Raw genomic sequence first — 18,200 nt, 5'->3', positions numbered from 1 at the left:
TGTGTTGTATTTCTTTTAATCTGTACCACGACAGTCTATCAGATTTCTCTATATATTTCATCATTACATGTTTTTATATATGGAACCATAGTAATATTGTGATTTTTAAACAGGATAAACCTAAAACCCAATGTGATTCTGGACTGCTCAAACAAGCAATTCTGATATCCCCACCCAGGAAACGTACTTACAAGGGCTGCTCATGGGAGTGAAGCATGTGAAGGAGGAAGGACGGGACCACAGGATCTCCAAGTTTTTTGGACTAACTAAAAAACTTACATTTGGTCTATTCATGAAATCACCACTTTTTTCGGATATTCAACTTTTTCTGACTAAACTTAATTTCCATCTTAAACCACCAGATGATGATGATGATGTAATTACCTCCTTAAAACTGTTGGCTTTTTAGGTTCTCAAAAAGTTAATCTCAATCCCTTCCCCAATAGCTTACCATGATGTACATTCTCTTTTATGATTTCTAAATTTTAATTTTCTTATCCAGAAAAAAAAAATGCAAGAACAATAATAAGAAGATAATTTAAAACATGAAAAATCTAAGCAATGTATCTCTAAACCACAAACCGAATTGTGCCACATGGAAGCATGTTATGGCAATTCCACTATGTATATATGGTTTGGATTGATCACATGTCAATTACTAAACTTAACCTCAATAATATAACATCCAAATTCATTAAACAGAAAACAAATTCATATACCATCCCATGTATAGGTCTGCACCCTCTTTGTAGACCTGCAGTAGCTTTGTAGTGCAGAATTTTTTTATGCATTGCTTCTCGCACATACCAGTGACTCACAAAATTCAGTCAAACTCTTAACAAAAAAAAAAAAAAGAGAGAGAAAAGAGAAGAAGAAAAATATAGTGTTCCACAAATCTGGAAAATAGCAACACAGGATATGCTAATTTTCACGTGGCCATGCACAAACACACGCACTGTGGTGGCTCCACAAGGTAAAGACTACCCCTAAAATGCATGGATCCAACAGTATGGGAACGTTCTTGCACTAGCACATGCAACTACCCTTTCCTAACAACTACTCTTCCCCAGGAAGAGTATGTTTTCACGTCACATGGTGTGATGTGGGTTCCATCTATGTATCTGTACGACCACCTTCTATCTTCTTCTTCATCTTGTATTGCAACATCACAGGAGCACAATCTAGAGGTGTTTCCCCTACCAAGAGATTCATAAGTTGAGATTAAATAATTCACTACCCATAAGCAAACTCTTAATTTAAACTTTGTTGCAAAATTAATTCACATCATTCCAATGTGAAAGAAAGAAAAAGAGCAAAATACTTCATTTCAGCCATGAAAACGATAAGGTATCAGTTGGTTGTTTACAGTGATTTTGAAAGCTTCTGCTTTTTCCCTAAAGATTTGGTCATTTTTCCCTTTAGAGTACCTCAGCCATGTGTAGTAAGGTGATTTCATCAGTTTACTGCTAACAGAATCAGAGGAGAGATAAGAGGCATTAATTTCCAATAAATAAAATAGATCAGTGTGAGAGGCAACATTGTGGGAACTCAAAACCTGAAGCTTAAGATGAGTCCGGCATCGATAAGACCAAAGCCACCAAGAAAACGTAGAGAGCATGAGAACTGGTGCGGTGAGTAGCAGAACCCTATCAGAACCTACACAGCGGCACCTTTTCCCCTTTTTTTACAGGTTGGGAAGGGTGTCTGACCGTTGACTAAAGGGGCATACTCCCATTTTTGTTTTGCCCTTTTTTTTTTTTTTCAAACTTTTTCTGTGCTGTCAAAGGATCACTCCTTTTTAGGTTTGTCCATTTAAGTTTATGTTGAATACAGTTTTTTTTTTTTTTTTTTTTTTTTTTTCTTCTTCTTTGAGTACTCATGTTGAATATTGGTTGACAATCATATCTAGGGGGAAAAAAAGAAGAAAATAATTGTGAGAATGCCACAAAGAACCATGGACATAGTCCCCCTGCCCTTGCATATGGGTTCAGGGATATACTAAAAGTTCAATTTAGGGAAATACCACATGAATGTTGTTTTTGACCCCGCTTTAAAAATAATTAACTAGGGCTCTTAACCGTTCAAAAAAATATATATATCTCTCTCTTATCAATCCCATGATTCCTACCCTCTTTGTGAGCCCAACAAGTAATAACTATTAGAAGCTAAAGGAGTCATTATGTAATAATTGGGAGATCTTCATCCTAATAAGGCTAAAACTGAAATATGGAAAACAAAGTCATGGTCACAGGGTATTGGAAGTCATTAGAAAGGGGATGTGTAGGTAACATACTAACATGTATCTGGTTGCATTCCCAGTAACGTGTGTAGCAATGGAAATGTGAGAGAATTGGTTTCTCACACAACTCTGTTTGGTTGACTCAGAAAGAGAAGTGATCGAGTGAGAAAAGAGTTTCCTTCACAATGCTTTCCACCTTTTCTCTATGACAAATTTGTGGGAAGGACATTCCTAAAATGTCCCAAAAAATTACTTTCCTTTGGAAAGCAACCAAATGCTAAAGCATAAATTGGAGACTTTACCTTTCCTTGTGGGAAGCGCCTTCCTCAAATTGTCCCTAAAATGACTTCCCCTTGAAAAGCAACCAAGCGCTAAGAAATAAAGTGGATACTTCCTAGTAAACTTTAATATTATACTAAAAAAAAAATGGTTCTTTGCTGAGACAATGTTGTAAGTTGTAACAGGCTAAAAAGACATAAAAAATGGAAAGGAAGCAACGGTAAAGAATAGGTAATCAAATAAAAATTTTGAGATGAAAAGTTTTGTGAGCGGCACAGCCTTATGGGATCTTTGGACAGGCATAACTAGTTCTATCATGTGGAATGTTTATGAGGCAATTCTGACCAATGGATATTCTAGGGAATGGTCATGGTGGAAAGGGCTTCTATGTAAAGTTGTGGCTGAAAACTGAACTCTCATGCAACAAAAATGATGCCTCTGAAACACAAATTATGTTTTATATCTGAATATTGCTGCCATTTCCATAGTATGAGATTATGTTTTACATAGTTTTCAATGCGGAGTTGTGTGTTGTGTGTTCGAGTTGTTACTTTAGTACTTGCTTAGCGGGGCTGTCAAGAATTCGTTTATCTCATTCATCCTTTCATAAAAGTAGGTTAGGTGATGGATTGTCTAAGTGGTGGTCCTGGTAGATGTCATGCATGTAGGACACCTTAGCTTGACTGATCTATATGGTACGTCAGGTAGACAGCCGCTGCTTTATTATATAGTCTGTCGTTCTAGCCCTGTGGCTGATTTGTAATGGTGCGTCAGGTTGACAGGCGGCACTTATTATAATTAGCCATAACCCGTCAATCTTTTTGCATGGAAACTTGCACTCATCCTTGCTTGGAATCTCAATATAGCTGACCCCATTAAGTTGGAATAAGGTTTTGGATGTTGTTGTTGGTCTGGAATCTCAACCGTTGAATTTCAGGCTCAAAGTCAATCATATACCCTCCACATGGCCAGGTATGTTTGGGATGAAACTTGAGATGAAATAGGTGACCTTGGGGTCAAAGTCCACAAAGTTTCAGTAATATCCAACCTGCCACATGGCAGAACTAGGTGCCCATCCATAGATTTCATATGGGTGTCCCTATCCATACTGCTACTAACTTTAATCACCAAGTTCTTCAAACAAAGAAATTTCAAAGTTAAAATAGTTCAGTTTGAATGTGTGAACCAATTACCTTGTGCATTCTTGCAGTCCACTCTAGCTCCATGATCCATAAGTGCAAAAGAAATCTCAGTAAGATTAAACAGCGCTGCCTGCAGCCAGTTTACCCCATTGTTATATTCATACCATCCTGAATTGCTTTGAAGTGGTATTAGGCCTCTAACTAACTCACACACACAGAGCATTGGAATTAATCCGTACCAAGTGTAGCAAGGATAATCCTTGTTTGTCAAAGTAATTTGCATCCACACCCTGTCAGCATGAAAACAGTTCAGTCTTTAAATTCATAACAACAGGATCGTTCAAGAGCTGTATACCTCACTCAGAAGCTTCTTGACTGCAGGAATGTCTCTGTTCTTAATAGCTTCTCTTAAACCCTATAGGGCAAATTGATTCAGCCAACGAAGTAGATGATAAATTATTTCATTCCATAGAAAATGCCTTGGCAACCACACCAAAACCTTTAAAAATAATTTCCTACAAACCATCAAGAATTTTACCTCACCATTAACTTCATAATCCATATGAGGATGTTCCAAGCTACCATTCGTCACTTGACCTAGACTGAAAAGTGAACTGTAAAAGCCTTGCTCAGTTTAGTTATTGTTGGGAAATACAAACAGTAAAAAGAAACTTAATATGGCACTGAATCTACATAAATTCAGCTTGGATGGCAAGAGGACAAGAAGACAAATTCAAAATATCCAATATATGAATCATAAAAAGCATATCTAAATTAGAACCCTTTAGAAGGGAAAGTTTTTGCACTTTCAGGGAAAACACACACACAGTGCACACTCATGGACAGAAAATAGGTATGGCTACTTGGAGAGACATTCGTATGTCCATGTATATCGAGATATCTGGAGAAGGGAAAAAAGGGTCTTACAGCAACAGGAATAAAGGAGAAAGGAGGGGAGAGAAAAAGAGAGAGAAGGCCAAAAAGAAAGGGGGAAAGGGAAGGAAGCTTGGAGTGATTTCCACAAGGTGTTCTGTGTCACCATGACGGTGTGCATCATTTTTGCCTTGTTCTTCTTCTGGCTCTGAGAAGGTATCCATAGAAGGAAGAATCTTGGCATATCTTGGCATTGAGGCAAAGTAAATTGAACTAAAAAAGATTGATGCAAGAAAGCAATGTTAGAAATGGAGAAGCACGAATCTGTCCGGATTCATGGAGGTTAGTTTTCTAGTTATGGAATGGCTAGATGATGCAGTAGCACTTGAGTGGTTGGACCAGGACGATCGGCTTTGGAAACCCAAACCCAGACAAAACCGATCCAACCTAGGTTTTTGGTCCACTAAGGGTTGGAAATAGTTTAATTATTCTGTCTTTTATTTGCTTTGGGTAGGATATGTAGGAATAGATGAGTTATTTTGAACTCATTTAGAGTTGGATTCTTTTTTCTTTTTTTTTTTCTCTCTTTTATTCCTTGATTATATGTCGTTCCTTCCTTATGTGGCTAAGGCGTACCCCGAAAGCGACGCATCGTGTTGACGCCTGGATGCAGTGATAAGTAGGCAATGGCAAGTGAGAGGAATGCGGCCAGCCCAGAAGCACAGGATTAGATTGGCATCCTAGAACATTGGATCCTTAACAAGTAAGAGCCTAGAGTTGAGAGATGTTAAGAGGAGAAGAATGATTAATATTGCATGTATCCAATAGAGTAGAGGGAAGGGAAACAAACTAGGGTGTTGGGCGACTTCAAACTTTGGTATTCGGGAGATCAAAGTAATAGGAGCGGAGTGGGCATAATAGTGGATAAAGCCCTAAAGAATAACATTGTGGATGTCAAAAATTGGGATATAGGATTGTGTCCACCAAACCTGGTGTTGGAGAAAGAGGTTGCCATACTTGTCAAGTGTCAACATAGTTTGCACTTACACACCCCAAGTAGGATTGGATGAAAGTTGCAACCGCCGATTTTGGGAACAAATTGAATGATTTGGTGCAAGGTTTTAGTTAAGATAAGTTGATTATTATAGGAGGTGACCTAAACGGACATGTTGGGAGTGATCGTTGAGGTTATGAAGGTGTCCATAGAGGCTATGGAGTAGGAATGAGGAATAAGGAGGGGACCTTAATCTACTTCGTGGTAGCTTATGACTTAGCCATTGTGAACATGCTCTTTAAAAAATGAGATAAGCATTTAGTTACCTACAAAAAACCAGCCAAATAGACTTTTTCCTAACTAGAGGCGCCGATAGAATGTTGTGTAAGGATTATTAGGTTATTCCTGGGGAGAGTTTAATCATCCAACATCAAGGTTTAAGATCTCGCTCTCGCCCCCCATCTCGCTGATCCAAAAAAGAGAAATCTGGTGAGATCTCGCCGAGATCATGTATTTTTTGGGGGTCGACTCAGTGGTTGGTCTCGGTAGCCATATAGTCTATGTAGTCCCTGAAACTAGGTATTTACCCTATTTTAGGAGTTCTAAACACAATGGAAACATCAGTTTTTTAAAAGTCAAACTTAAAATGGTACTTTGATTTCATACCCTATGTAAGTAATCTCCAACTCTGCGGACCCTAGGCTAGTATGCTCTATTCTACAATCCATATTCCACAATCAACACATGACACACCATAATCATAAGAATTTAAAAGACATCATAGATAATTACTTAATTGATTAACAATTAACATTGACGATTGATGAGTCACATTTACATACATTGAAAATTTGAAATGACATAAGATAAGCTACATAACATAAGGTCAGTTTGCATCATTTATTTAAATAGAAAAATAAAAACATAAAAAAATAAAAACCAAAAAAAATTATTTCCCCTCCATGAATCCATAGATCAGTGATATGCATCACATACAAAAAAAACCAATGTAAAATAACAAGTATTGATGATGTTTTTATGAAAAAAATGGGCTTGAGAAGGGTTTTTTTTTTTAGGAAAATTACATCCCCCTCCCCCGTAGTTTGCCAAAATTACGTGTGGATCCAAGGGTTTGAGCGAATTACTCCCCCCCTCCCCTGAAGTATGAAAGATTCTTACATTTGAGTCCAATCCGTTAGTAGCCGTGAGTTTGAATCTGTTATGTAGTGAGGTCACATTTCCTATACCGAAAATACCCCCAAAACAAAGTGAAGAGACTGAAAAACCCTTCACTTAAAATTAAAAAAAGAGGGAAATCCTCTTCCATCTCCAAAACTACGTCTTCTGTTATCTCGACAAAATCGGCGCAAAATTTGTCCGGTGTCAAGCACAGAAGATTGAGATCAAATAGTCTCTTCGACTCAGCGGCTTCAATAATCATATCGGCAAATCCACAGAGTCCTTGCAGCGAGCATCTGGCAAGACTCTCAGATGTAGAGCTGATCAATGACACGGTAGCTATTGGATCCTATCGATGCTGAGAACCATAAAATAAGGCCCGAGCTGCGAGGCACCGTGAATCCATCTGTCCATCGGCCTATTCAATCCCTCCGTCATCATACTTCAGCGTCAAATCGAAAGTAATCAGATCTCTCATGGAAGTTAATACTAGATTTCAGCTCTTTTAAAAGCGTAACCTCCGGATCTTATGCCAAAATCAGTTCTGTTCTCTCACGGTACTGTCGACTGGACTATCCAGAGAAAAGAAATACATGGAACCATTGGAAAGAATTACAAAAACGATATACATAAATCATTCCAAACGGGAAAAGGACGAATTCCTGATCAAAATTTGAAGCGTTCAAAACGATACTGACCTCATCTACAGAATTTTCCCACGAAATTAGAGGGTCAGGGTGTCGATTAAGAGAGGATGAAAAAAAAAATCCAAATCGGAAACAGAAAACAGGATCTCCAACCGAAATTATCGAAATCAGAGGGAGATTATACGAATAGAAACGAAGAAGAAAGGAAAAAAAAAAAAAAAAAAACTAAAAGCAGAAGTAATCTTCAAACATAAATCCAATCGACAAAACAAAATGATGAAATGGAATAATCAGCTAGAATTAGATAAATATACCAAACGAAGGTGCCGTCAGCTTGAATCAGACAAGTCGATTCGATTTGGATCGCGAAGCGCAGATAACATCTTTACCAGGGAGGAAATTACCATCGGATTACGACGGCTAACGGGGTTGGGAAGGGAATAGAGAGAATTGATGGGAAGAAGGCAAGATCGGCCTTGAAAGTATAAAAACTATCCAGCTGCGAGGTGAGATGAAGAACAGCAAGCTTCTCTTTCATGCTAAGTCCCTCTCGGATTTCCTCCCTTAGGTGTGAATCTTCTTCTTTGATCTTTAAAATTTGATGATGAATGATTCCAATGTTCTTCGTCCAGTACTCCAATTTTTCATCCGATTTAGGGGACTTATACAAAGTAGTCTCCATTGAACCTTCTCTTTCTCAATCGTCCTCTAGTTGCTTCATAGTAGCCGACCCCTTTTCTCGATCGCCCTCTTGCAGAAGAACTAAGTTGAAGAAGAAGGGCTAGGTTGAAGAAGAACCTTCTTTTGTTTGTTTTAAGGGAAGGGTGTATTAGTAAGTTTACCTTAAAATAAGGGTATCTTCGGCATTAAGATACATCATATAAGGTGACATCATCAACAAAGGGTATTATCCTTTTCCACTAAAGGGTAATAAAGTCTTTTGCTATCTAAAACTAAGGCGTAAATCACTCAAACCCTTAGACCTACACGTAATTTTGGCAAACTAAAGGGGAGGGGGATGTAATTTTCCCTTTTTTTATCTAAAATGGTTCTTGAGAAGAAATTAACTCCAAATGTGGATGGGGAGGTAATATTCTCTACTATTTTAAGTTTCAATGAGTGTAGGAATGGAGATCCTCAAGCAAAAGCACTAAAATTCTTGCTCCTTAGAGTTTTTTCTTCAAAAAAGTAGAAAGAGAGGCGAGATCTTGTCATTTTTACACTTCGCTTGTAATCTTATCTCGCTAAATTAAAAAAAGGAGATCTCGCCAAGATCTTGAACCATACCCAACATAGACTGGTATTCCTAGATATGTGCCTCAGTACACATAAGCGTAGAATGAGGGAACCAATGTACCCTAAGCTAAGGTGGTGGAGATTGAAAGGAGATTCCCTAGGTACATTTACTGATAATGTGGTCAAACAATGAAAGTGGGATTGGAGGGAGACACCAATGCAATGTGGGATGAGATGATGACTTGTATTAAGAATGTTGGATGGAGTAATGACTAGTGCCTAATATGACACCAGCCTTCTTTATTTATTATAACGGAGAGAACATTCCAGACTAATACAAGGACTATTAAACCACTTAAGGACCTAAGGACTTGTTTGGAATCTAACACTTTCCCTAAAACCCATTATTACAACACTCCTCCTTAAGCTGGTGCATAGCTAACACATATACCCAACGTGCAGATCATAGGATGAAACATCTAACTACTAAGGCTTTTAGTAAATACACGGCCAATTTTTAACTAGTTGGAACAAAAGGCATAGTGATAAGACCCATATCCAGGTTCTCTTTGATGAGTATCGATCGATCTCCACATAGTTGGTTCGATCATGCTGGCCAGGGTTATAAGAGATGCTAATGGCGGATTTGTTTTCACAAAAGAGCTTCATAAGGAAGGTAGCAGGGACAGCCAAATCTGTGAGAAGACAATGAAGCCATAGGAGCTCACAAATGCCATGAGCCATAGCACGGAACTCTGTTTTAGCACTTGAACACACAGATTGCTTCTTGCTTTACCGAGTAACAAGGTTGCCACCAACAAAGGGACAATAACCAGTAGTAGACCTGCCCATCAAAACCTACCCAATCAGCATCCGTGAAGGCCTCCACCCTAAGGTGATCACGAGGAGAAAAAGGATGCCACATCCTAAGGAAGATTTCAAGTAACGATGAATACACAGTATAGCTTCCATCTGTGTCGAGTAGGGATCATACATGTCCTAACTAATCAGGCTGACAACAAATGCTATGTCAAGGCGGGTATGAGAAAGATAGATCAAGCGCCCCACAAATCTCTGATATCTCCCCTTATCAACAGAATCACCTTTTTTGCTACTCAGGTGACCATTAGCTTCAATAGGGGTATCTGTCGGCTTGCACCCCTACATGCTTGTCTCGGAAAGAAGGTCAAGCACATACTTCCATTGAGAGAAGTAGATCCCATGAGAAGACCTGGAAACTTCAGTGCCAAGGAAGTATCGAAGTTGTCCTAGGTCTTTGATCTCAAACTCCTCGCCTAAATATCTCTTGAGGCGGGAGATCTCTGCCAGATCATCACCAGTAACAATAATATCATCTACATACTATGCACGCTTCAGCTAGGATACCTTCCCTTGGGTTTTGGAGTAAGTAAACCCAAAAGGAATATCCATATACACTTTCTCCTCAAGTTCCCTATGAAGGAAGGCATTCTTCACATCTAGCTATTGGAGATCCCAAACTAAGTTGGCGGCACAATTCTTCACATCTAGCTATTGGAGATCCCAATCTAAGTTCGCAGCACAAGCTAAGATAACACGGATTGTGTTCATCTTAGGAACTAAAGGAAACGTCTCCTGTTAATCAATATCATAAGTCTGAGTAAAGCCCTTGGCAACAAGTCTGACCCTATATCGATCCACTGTACCATCATCCTTCTATTTAACAGTGAAGGCCCACTTATAACCAACTGTCTTCTTTTTTTAGAGAAGACTCACTAGATCGTCATTCTTCTTTAAAGCATGCATCTCTTCAACCATAGCTTCCTGCCATTGTGAGTCTGCACTCACTTCCTGCCAGGTATTGAGGAATGCACACAGAGGATAGAGAAGACATAAAACTATAATAGGAAGGAGATAGAGAGTCACAAGAAACAGCTTTAGCAATAGGATGTAAAGTACAAGACCTAGTTTCTTTACGAACAGCAATAGGAAACTCAAGAGACGGATCAACAGAAGGAGAATTACCTAGGTCCAAGGGGACAAGATCAGGATCGAGAGGAGACAAGTGACATTCTAGGGTAGATGGTGGATTTGTAGTGGTTTGGGTCTGTCGTCTACGACTATAAACACATATCTCTGACCAAGGCGAAGTAAGAGTGTCACTCTCCACCCTGAAATGGGATACTAGCAAAGATAGCAAGTTCAAGAGGTGGCACATCTTCCACACAATGGAAGGAGACTTTAGTAGAGACGCATAGGTCCTTTAGTATCATATCCCAACTCAAGAACCAGCTGTCGCAACCAAATGGGTTCACAACTCTATGAGCCATTGCCCAGTACTCTGACTCTGCACTAGATCTAACCACAACATGTTGTTTCCTGCTCCTCCATGTAACCAAATTAACGCCTAGAAATGTGCAATAGCCAGAAGTAGATTGTCTATCATAGATGGATCCAGCCTAATCAGAATCAGAATAACCTTCTATACTCAAGTGGTTTATTCTGAACATAAAAAATTCCTTTCCTTGAAGAGGACTTCAAGTATCTGAGGATGCGGTACAAAGCATCTAAGTGCCCACTCTTAGGAGCATGCATAAACTAGCACACTACTCCCATTCATAGTTTTTAAGGCGCTGATGCGGTCTAGAGATGGTAAGGCAGTGCTCCGACTTATGTGAAGTGGTGCCTTTTTTTTTTTTAACACATTTTAAAATTACTTGATGAAGATTCCAAATATAGATTTTTTATTGGTAGATGTATGGTTTTGTTAACACTTGAGATGTATGGGATCAGCTTTACTCCACCAAAAATAACCAAAACAAACAAAACAAAAACACGATTCACAAACAGGGTTTGGATTTTGTCAAGGGTTTTAAGAAAGGGCTTTGAAAAGGAATCAAGGAATAAGAAAAAACCACTGCTCCAAGCGACCATTTTGCTCCGGCAGCGGTGAGCTTCATTCTTCTTTGACAGGAGTACAAATATAGTGGATGACCTTAGGGCTTAGGCACTCATTTTGGCATCATAGAGGTAAGCATAATAAATACTTGTATTTTTTATGTCTTTTTTTCTTTATATTTATAATTTTGTTTCAATTATGTATTTATATTATATGTTAATATGTTATGATGATTGATGATTGATGATTGATGATTGATGATTGATGAAGATGAACTTAGTTTATTCACTTTATTGATTTGTTTTCTTGATGAATATCTTACATTGGTATGAATATAAACCTTTAATATTTATTTAACATATGAGTAATAGGATTCAACTAGGATTTGAGCCAAATAGATTGGTTATATAAAAAAATTACACAGGAACGCTTTAGTCAATAAGGCGACGTTTTATGCCCGCCTTATCACTAAGGCACTCCGAAAGACCCTCAAACGCCTTTGTCGCCTTACCGCCTTAAAAACTATGCTCCCATTGCATAAGTAATGTCTGGGCGAGTCAGAGATAGATAGATCAGCTTCCCCACTAGCCTCTGTATTTGCCTACATCAATAAGAGAGGAACCACATTCTTCTCCTAACTTATGATTTAGCTCAATAGGATAACATCGATTTACACCCCAACATCCCTGTCTCTTTCAACAGGTCTAATACAAATTTCCTTTGGCATATTATTGATTCCCTTCTTAGACTGACACTTCAATTCCCAAGAAATATTTCAAGTCTCCTAGGTCTTTGATCTCAAATTGTTTGGCAAAGTAGGCTATTAGCTTAGTTATCTCATCATTGTCATCTCTAGTCACCACGATATCATCAAATATAAACAATCAACGTTGTGATGGTACCATTACCTCTCCGGGTAAATAACGTGCAATCAGTTTGACTCTAGGAATACCCATTCTTCAGAATGGCCTACCTGAACCTCTCAAACCAAGCCTTTGGTGATTGCTTGAGACCATATAATGCCTTCTTTAGGAGACAGCCAGGAGGGGGCTACATATACACTTCCTCCTCTTAGTTACCATGGAGGAAGGCATTCTTCACATCGACCTGATATAAGTTCCAATCTCTGGTTGCTACCACAAATAAAAGAACTCTCATAGAGTTAACGACCCTTATCCTGCAGCCTATTGACCCATCCTTCTCCTCCTTAGACCCTCCCCCTGACCCGGATCCTCTCTTCCTTACCTTAACTCGTCATCTCCCTTACCCGACTGCCCTCACCTGTGTTAAAACAACCCCCTTGTCCTGTGTCCTGTTGCCCCTAACCCTCCTCCCTTGGCCTCCCCCGTCAATCCCCGTAAGGCGTGAGCTCCAACCCTCCTCACCCTACTACTGCTGCCTGCATCTCCGCCTCTTTACATCCCTCCCTATTATTCTTCTAGTCGCCTGTACTAGCCTTGGAAGGCATCAGCACCAACACTTTCGTCGTTGTCCGATATGTTGACACTCCTCATAACCCTTTGTCAGGCCTTGTCAACACGACTGATATTATCCGAACTGTCGACTCATGGCCTTCTGCCAGGCCTTATCATCACGTCCCCTGCCTCCTCAGGCCTTGTCGAAGCATGCTCAAGCAAGAATACAAGCTCTGCATGGTTTCTCCTCCAGATGAAGCTCGTTCTCCCAGCCTTTTGCTGGGGAATAGATTACCCACTTGCCTGCTTCTCAATCGAAGAATTCTGTTGCCAATCTTCGGCACTCGAAGACCAGAACATCCCAGGCTTCTCCTGAGATCCTTCCGGCTATTCTCCATAGGAATTGGTAGGCTCCTCTTACCCCTCCCCGCAGAGCTACTAAGAACCCTGCTGATCACCATAAGGGCTAGCCCCCTATCCCTGTTGTTGATCCTCTTGGCTCACACCAAGCTGCTGTCACTATCACTGTTTCTGTCACCAACTCTGATGCTACCCCTTAATTCTGATGAACTCCAGACACAGTAAACCATCCCAGATTGCTACCTCTTCCTTCCTGTCCTCCCCCTAATGGAATATCATCAAAGGCAGAAAAAGTCGTCCACCCGTGAGCCCCGTAGTCTCCACTCCTCGGAGCATTCTATGCCAAACTTCCCCTCCAAATGACCCCGTGGACTATATGGAATGTGCATGGTCTTAATTGTCCCACCAAACATGCTTCCGTCCGATCTTCACTCTGTTCTTCCCATACGTCCCTCCACTATCCCCTTGAAACCCGAGTTCTCAAGTCGAATGCCCCTACATAGCCTCCTCCATAGCCCCTTTTTGGTCTTCTCTCTAACTATGCCCATTCCCCAATGGGTGCATCTGGATTCTTTGGAATCCCCTCCTGCTCAACATTTCTATCATCTCCTCTTCTCAAGCCATCCACCTTTCCATCTCCTCTCCCCTCCAATCCCTCTCCTTTCTTCATCACGATCAATTATGCTCATAATTATGCCCGTGACAAGCTTTCCCTCTGGTCTTCCCTCTGAGCGATGGCCTCCTCCATTGCCACCCTCCCCTGGGTTTGGCAGGTAACTTCAATGTTGTCAAAGCTAGCCACAAAAAGGTTAGGGGATCACCCCATAGATCTTTCTTTTGTCGTCTCCTTCAATGACTGCATTAACGATATTTCCATGAACGACCTTAGATGGTCTGGTGCCAAATTCACTTGGCAAAACCGAAGGAGTGAATATGCTAGATTTTCTTGTAAGCTTGAACGGGTGCTTGTAAATGAGGCTTGGCTTCACTCCTTTCCCTCATGCCATGCTTGTCGCAACCTTCTTGGTATCTCTGATCACTCCCCCATATATCTTTATGTTTTAACCCCTTTCCTCGTTTGGTCCTAAGCCCTTCAAATTCTTTAACATGTGGACCCTAATGATGGCTTCCTCCCTATTGTCCAGGATGCTTAGGCAATCCTCGTGCTTTCTCCTTGCCCCTTGTTGCCTTCGCGAGAAAGCTTAAAATGTCAAATAGGCCCTCCAGATCTGGAACTCCAATTCATCTGGAGACATCATTTCTAGATTCTCCTCCTGTAGAGACAAGCTGGATGTTACCCAATCTCACCTTCATTAGGATCTCCTCAATGTCTCCCTTTTTTAAGAGGAAAAAGATACTTCTGAAGAGCTTTATATTCTTTTGGCCTAAAAAGAAGCTTCCTTAGGCAAAAATCCCATGTCAAATGGCTAGAGCTTGGTAACTCCAATTCTTCTTTCTTCTATAGGTCCCTCAAAGCCAGGACGAATGCAAATTCCATCACCAAGATCATCTTCAGAGATGGAACCCCCTCCACCCTAAAATATTAAAGATGAGGTTGCCTCATTCTTTTCCAATCTTCCACACCCCTCTTCCTTAAGCCCTACTCCTCCCATCCCCCCAACGTCCTCAATAAATTTGTCCCCCCAGATCTCCTCCCCTCCCCTCCCTTCAGGCCATTCCTCCCAATGAAGAAATCCTAGTTGTTGTCCTCTCCCACAAACCCAACAAAGCCCTGGGCCAGATGGCTTCAGCATGAGATTCTTCTCCGCCTGCTGGAACATCATCCGTTCTGACCTCATCCTTGCCATCATAAGCTTCTTTCTCAACCCCAACTAGATTATGAGGATCAACCACACCTTCCTCTTCGTCATCCCCAAGAAATAGGGGGTTGAATCCCTGTCTAACTTCAGGCCCATCTCTCTTTGCAATCTCTTGAAATTTTGGCCAATAGGAACCAAAGAGTCATTGACTCCCTTGTCAGTCCCAATCAATCTGCCTTCATCGTGGGAAGGAGCATTGCTAATAATCTCATTCTTTGCCACAAGACTTGTTAGAGGTTTTGATCGTAAATCCCATTCCTCTGCTGCCCTACTTGAGATTGACATCCATAAAGTGATGTAGGATGGCAACCTGACCAGTTTTTGCCCCTCCTCGGTTGGTATCAGACAAGGTTCCCCCCTCTCCCCTTTCCTTTTCTCCATTGCCCTCGAGGTTCTCTCCCACTCTATCTAATCTTCCAATGACCTTCATCTCATCTCCCCCATCCCCAAATGCAAATACCTCCTCACTCACCTCACCTTTGCCAATGATCTCATGATCTTCTCCAACGCAGATCCCGCCTCCATCTCTTCCATCATGTCCTCCCTCCATCTCTTCTAGTCCCTCTCTGGCCTCCGTATCAATCTGCATAAATCCATACTCCTTCCATCAGGTGTTCGGATTCCACCCAGTCCCTCCTTTAGATTACTAGATTCTCTCTTGGCTCTTTCCCTATCAAATATCTTGGTCTCTCTCTTATAACCTCCAAGCTCTCTACCCACCATTGCTTCCCTATCCTTGACCAGCTAAGGAAAAGGCTCCAACTCTAGAAGGTCAAACTCTTTTCCTATGCCGGTAGTCTCATTCTTATCTGCTCCGTTCTCCAATCCATGTATCTTTATTGAAGTGATATCTTTGTGCTTCCGGCCTCCGTCGCCAAATCCATCGAGAATCTCCTTTGCTCCTTCCTTTGAAAAGGACCTAAAGCCTCCAAATTCCTTCACCCTATGAGCTGGGACAAATTCTGTTTTCCAAAATCCGAAGGTGGGCCTAGCCTCAAGAGACTTAAAGATGTCAACAATGCTAGCATTCTCAAGCTCATTTGGAAGATTGCCTCCAAGAGCACCAGTATCTGGGTGTCTAGGGTCTACTCCACCCTCCTTAAAAAACAACTCAATCTGGTCTGTCTCTCCTCCTCCTGATGCCTCTTGGATCTGGCGTAAAATTCTCTCCTCTAAGCCTACTTCTATGGGCGTTATCTCTTGCTCCATCGGTGATGGTACCACGACCTCCCTCTAGCTTGACCCTTGGCACCCTTCTGGTATCCTCCTTCCCCTGGTCTCTCTAAGGCTTATCTACTTCTCAAATCTGAACTGGTCAGCCAAAGTCTCCTCCATCCTAACTCAGGGCATTTAAACTCCCCCCTCTTCTCCCACTCTTGCTGATCTCTGGACCTCCCTACCCCCATTCCCCCGAGGCTCAGGCCATAGAGGTAGAGACGATCTTATCCTCTGGACCCCATCCTCTTTGGGGCGGTTCTCGTCTGCGTCTGCCTGGGACTTCATTTTGCTCAAAGCTCCTCTCATCCCTTGGAGAAACATCGTCTGGTTTAAAGGCCACATCCCCCGGCATAGCTTCACTGCATGGCGTGCCCTCTCCTACTGCCTCCCCAAGCAATCCTTCCTCCTCCATCGTCACATCCAGGTCCCCCATGCCTGCTGTCTCTATTGGAATGGCATTGAAGATGTCGACCATCTTTTCTTCTCTTGCCCCTTCTCCTCCACCATCTGGAAGAGAGTCCTCAGTCTCTGCTGGCCTTCCCGCAGACCTAGCCTTCATTGAACAAAGAGTGGATCTGGGTAGACATGACATTCTGTGGGCCCTCTATTTGTGATACAACCGAGAAGCTCACCTTTTGTGCTACGATCAGTCATACTTGGATGGAGTGCAATCTGCGTAGATGGACTCCGAACTCTTGCTTGTTTGATAAGATTTAGAAAGCCATCTACTTTGATGTTACCTCCAAACTTGGTTGCGTCGGTCATCTGCATCACCTTGTTGCCGACACCCTAAGGAGCAAGCTCTCTGTTGTGTCCTAGGGTCTCCCTGTCTCTATTATCTCCCACCATTGATGTTTCCCCCTAATGTGGCTTGTCGTGCCAGGCCCTTGTCCAGTGCTTTGTAGCTTGTGATCCTCCCCCCTTTCTTATCCCCCCTTGTATATTCTTTCCTCCTTGGTAATGAATTTATTTATTCATCCAAAAAAAAAAAAAAAAAGGCACAAACTCAAGAAAGGTGACATCTTTGGAAAGAAATTGCCTGCGAGAAGAAGGGTGGTAACACTTGTAGCCTTTGGTAGTGGAAGAATACCCAAGAGGCATTTGAGAGACTTGGCGTCGAGTTTGGTGCAGGAGTATTTGTTAACATGCATATAACAAACATAACCAAACACCTTGGGAGGAAGAGAAAAAGCTCTTAGGTTTCATCGAAAAGAGGAGCCAAGTAATAACAGTTGAATTCACAGTTTCCTATTTATGGTATGTTGGATCAGTGACAGCAGGAGCCTTGAGAGCCCTAGTAATATACCCAAGTTTCCCTTAGACTCCTCAAGTATAACTTCACAGATTGTAACCAATCCAAATAGTTGGTGCTATCCAACTTGACAAGGGAAATCTGAGTGTTGAGATTATCAAAGACAATCGGGTTGGGGTTGGCACTACTCGACCCACCCGATGTAGCTTCCATAGGTGCAATGAGATCAGACATAATGTATGGATACTCTTAAACAAACACAGCTGAGATCCAAACCAAGCGGGCAACACAATACCCAAAATCGTCTTCTTAGAACACCCAAAAAAAAAAAAAAAGGAATTCCAGCAAGCAAGCCAAGCATATAACTCAAAGAAATTCTCACGAACCACATTCTTCAAGGTGTAGCATCATAGTGTAGGCTATGGTTTCAAGTATCTCCGATACCGATACGATACATGGAATTTTAAAAATCCTTTTGTACCGATATATATCCTACGATACATACCGATATGCATCAATACACCACCGATACACATCGATACGATACAATATGCACCGATACGACTTTATGGAACATATAAAATCGAGGTGAAATGTACGTTTCGATATGTATCGGTGAGTATCAGTACGTATCAGTGAGTAACGGTGTGTATCAATTGGTACGTATC

General features: G+C 41.2%; 1 protein-coding gene across 3 annotated transcripts in view; it reads right to left on the bottom strand.

Annotated features, from left to right (window-relative positions):
• Positions 1-586: 586 nt before the first annotated feature.
• LOC122063697 (hepatocyte growth factor-regulated tyrosine kinase substrate) overlaps positions 587-18,200 on the bottom strand; it is a 58,577-nt gene continuing 40,963 nt past the window's right edge. Inside the window, exons 6-10 of one of the 3 annotated variants that reach the window (XM_042627389.1) lie at positions 4,199-4,262; positions 4,016-4,075; positions 3,900-3,950; positions 3,712-3,790; positions 587-1,196 (exon numbers count right to left, since the gene is read on the bottom strand). In XM_042627389.1, coding sequence (XP_042483323.1) covers positions 1,114-1,196; positions 3,712-3,790; positions 3,900-3,950; positions 4,016-4,075; positions 4,199-4,262 — 337 coding nt within the window. In that variant the 3' untranslated portion in view covers positions 587-1,113. Of the gene's footprint in view, positions 2,592-3,711; positions 3,791-3,899; positions 3,951-4,015; positions 4,076-4,198; positions 4,275-18,200 lie in introns of all 3 variants that reach the window. The other 2 variants (XM_042627388.1, XM_042627390.1) reach the window with 2 other exon arrangements.

Source organism: Macadamia integrifolia, unplaced genomic scaffold (assembly GCF_013358625.1).
Source record: "Macadamia integrifolia cultivar HAES 741 unplaced genomic scaffold, SCU_Mint_v3 scaffold1424, whole genome shotgun sequence".
Taxonomy (NCBI): Eukaryota; Viridiplantae; Streptophyta; class Magnoliopsida; order Proteales; family Proteaceae; genus Macadamia; species Macadamia integrifolia.
This window is presented reverse-complemented; position numbering and strand designations above follow the sequence as displayed.